The sequence below is a fragment of the Sipha flava genome, unplaced genomic scaffold, assembly GCF_003268045.1.
Source record: "Sipha flava isolate LNK unplaced genomic scaffold, YSA_version1 14501_pilon_pilon, whole genome shotgun sequence".
In the NCBI taxonomy this organism is placed as follows: Eukaryota; Metazoa; Arthropoda; class Insecta; order Hemiptera; family Aphididae; genus Sipha; species Sipha flava.
In genome coordinates, this window is record NW_020271772.1 from 1 (window position 1) to 752 (window position 752).

The 752-nt window shown below is 40.0% G+C and overlaps 1 protein-coding gene across 1 annotated transcript; it reads left to right on the plus strand.

Annotated features, from left to right (window-relative positions):
- Positions 1-67: 67 nt before the first annotated feature.
- Positions 68-493, plus strand: LOC112679432 (protein GVQW3-like; the record flags this gene model as incomplete). The annotated part of the gene is made up of 1 exon (XM_025549223.1): positions 68-493. A coding segment is annotated over one exon (426 nt), but the record flags the coding sequence as incomplete, so codon positions are not given.
- Positions 494-752: the final 259 nt, after the last annotated feature.

The following is a 752-nucleotide window of genomic DNA, read 5'->3' on the forward strand; positions in this document are numbered from 1 at the left end:
TGAGTGTTATAAAGTATTGCAAGAGGCCTATACTGACAATTTTCTATCTCGTGCACGTGTTTTTGAGTGGTGTAAGCATTTCCGTGAGGGCCAAAAGAGTACTGAAGATGACCAGCGTCCAGGTAGCCCTGTCACTGTTTCAACTCCGGAAACAGTGACCAAAATCAACCAAATTGTGCGTGCAGATCATCGAATGAGCATCCAAATGGTTTCTGAAGCTGTAAACGCTGATAAAAAAACGGTTAGAAAAATTTTACACGAGGAATTACACATGACAAAAGTCTGTGCGAAGTTGGTGCCAAAAAATCTGACTCCTGACCAAAAGCTCTTGCGTCAACCGGTCTGCTCAGATTTCCTTGAAAGGTTAAAAGAAGATCCCGGACTGATGAAAAATATTATTACTTGCGACGAAACGTGGATTTTTCAATACGATGTTGGAACAAAGCGGCAATCGATGCATAGGGAGACACTTGAATCGCCCAGAATCAAAAGAGTAAGGATGTCCAAATCAAAATTTAAGGCAATGTTGATTGTTTTTTTTTTTTGTTGACATAAACGGTATCGTGATGACTGAATGGGTTCCAGAGGATCAGACTGTCAATCAGGCTTACTATTTGTTAGTTTTGGCAACACTGCGAGAACGAGTTATCTGCTATATTTATCTAACACGCTCTTTCGGTTTTGTTTGCATTTGTCTATTGACTGGTGAGCATTTCAGCATAACATATAGAGTTCAATGTTACGGACTATGA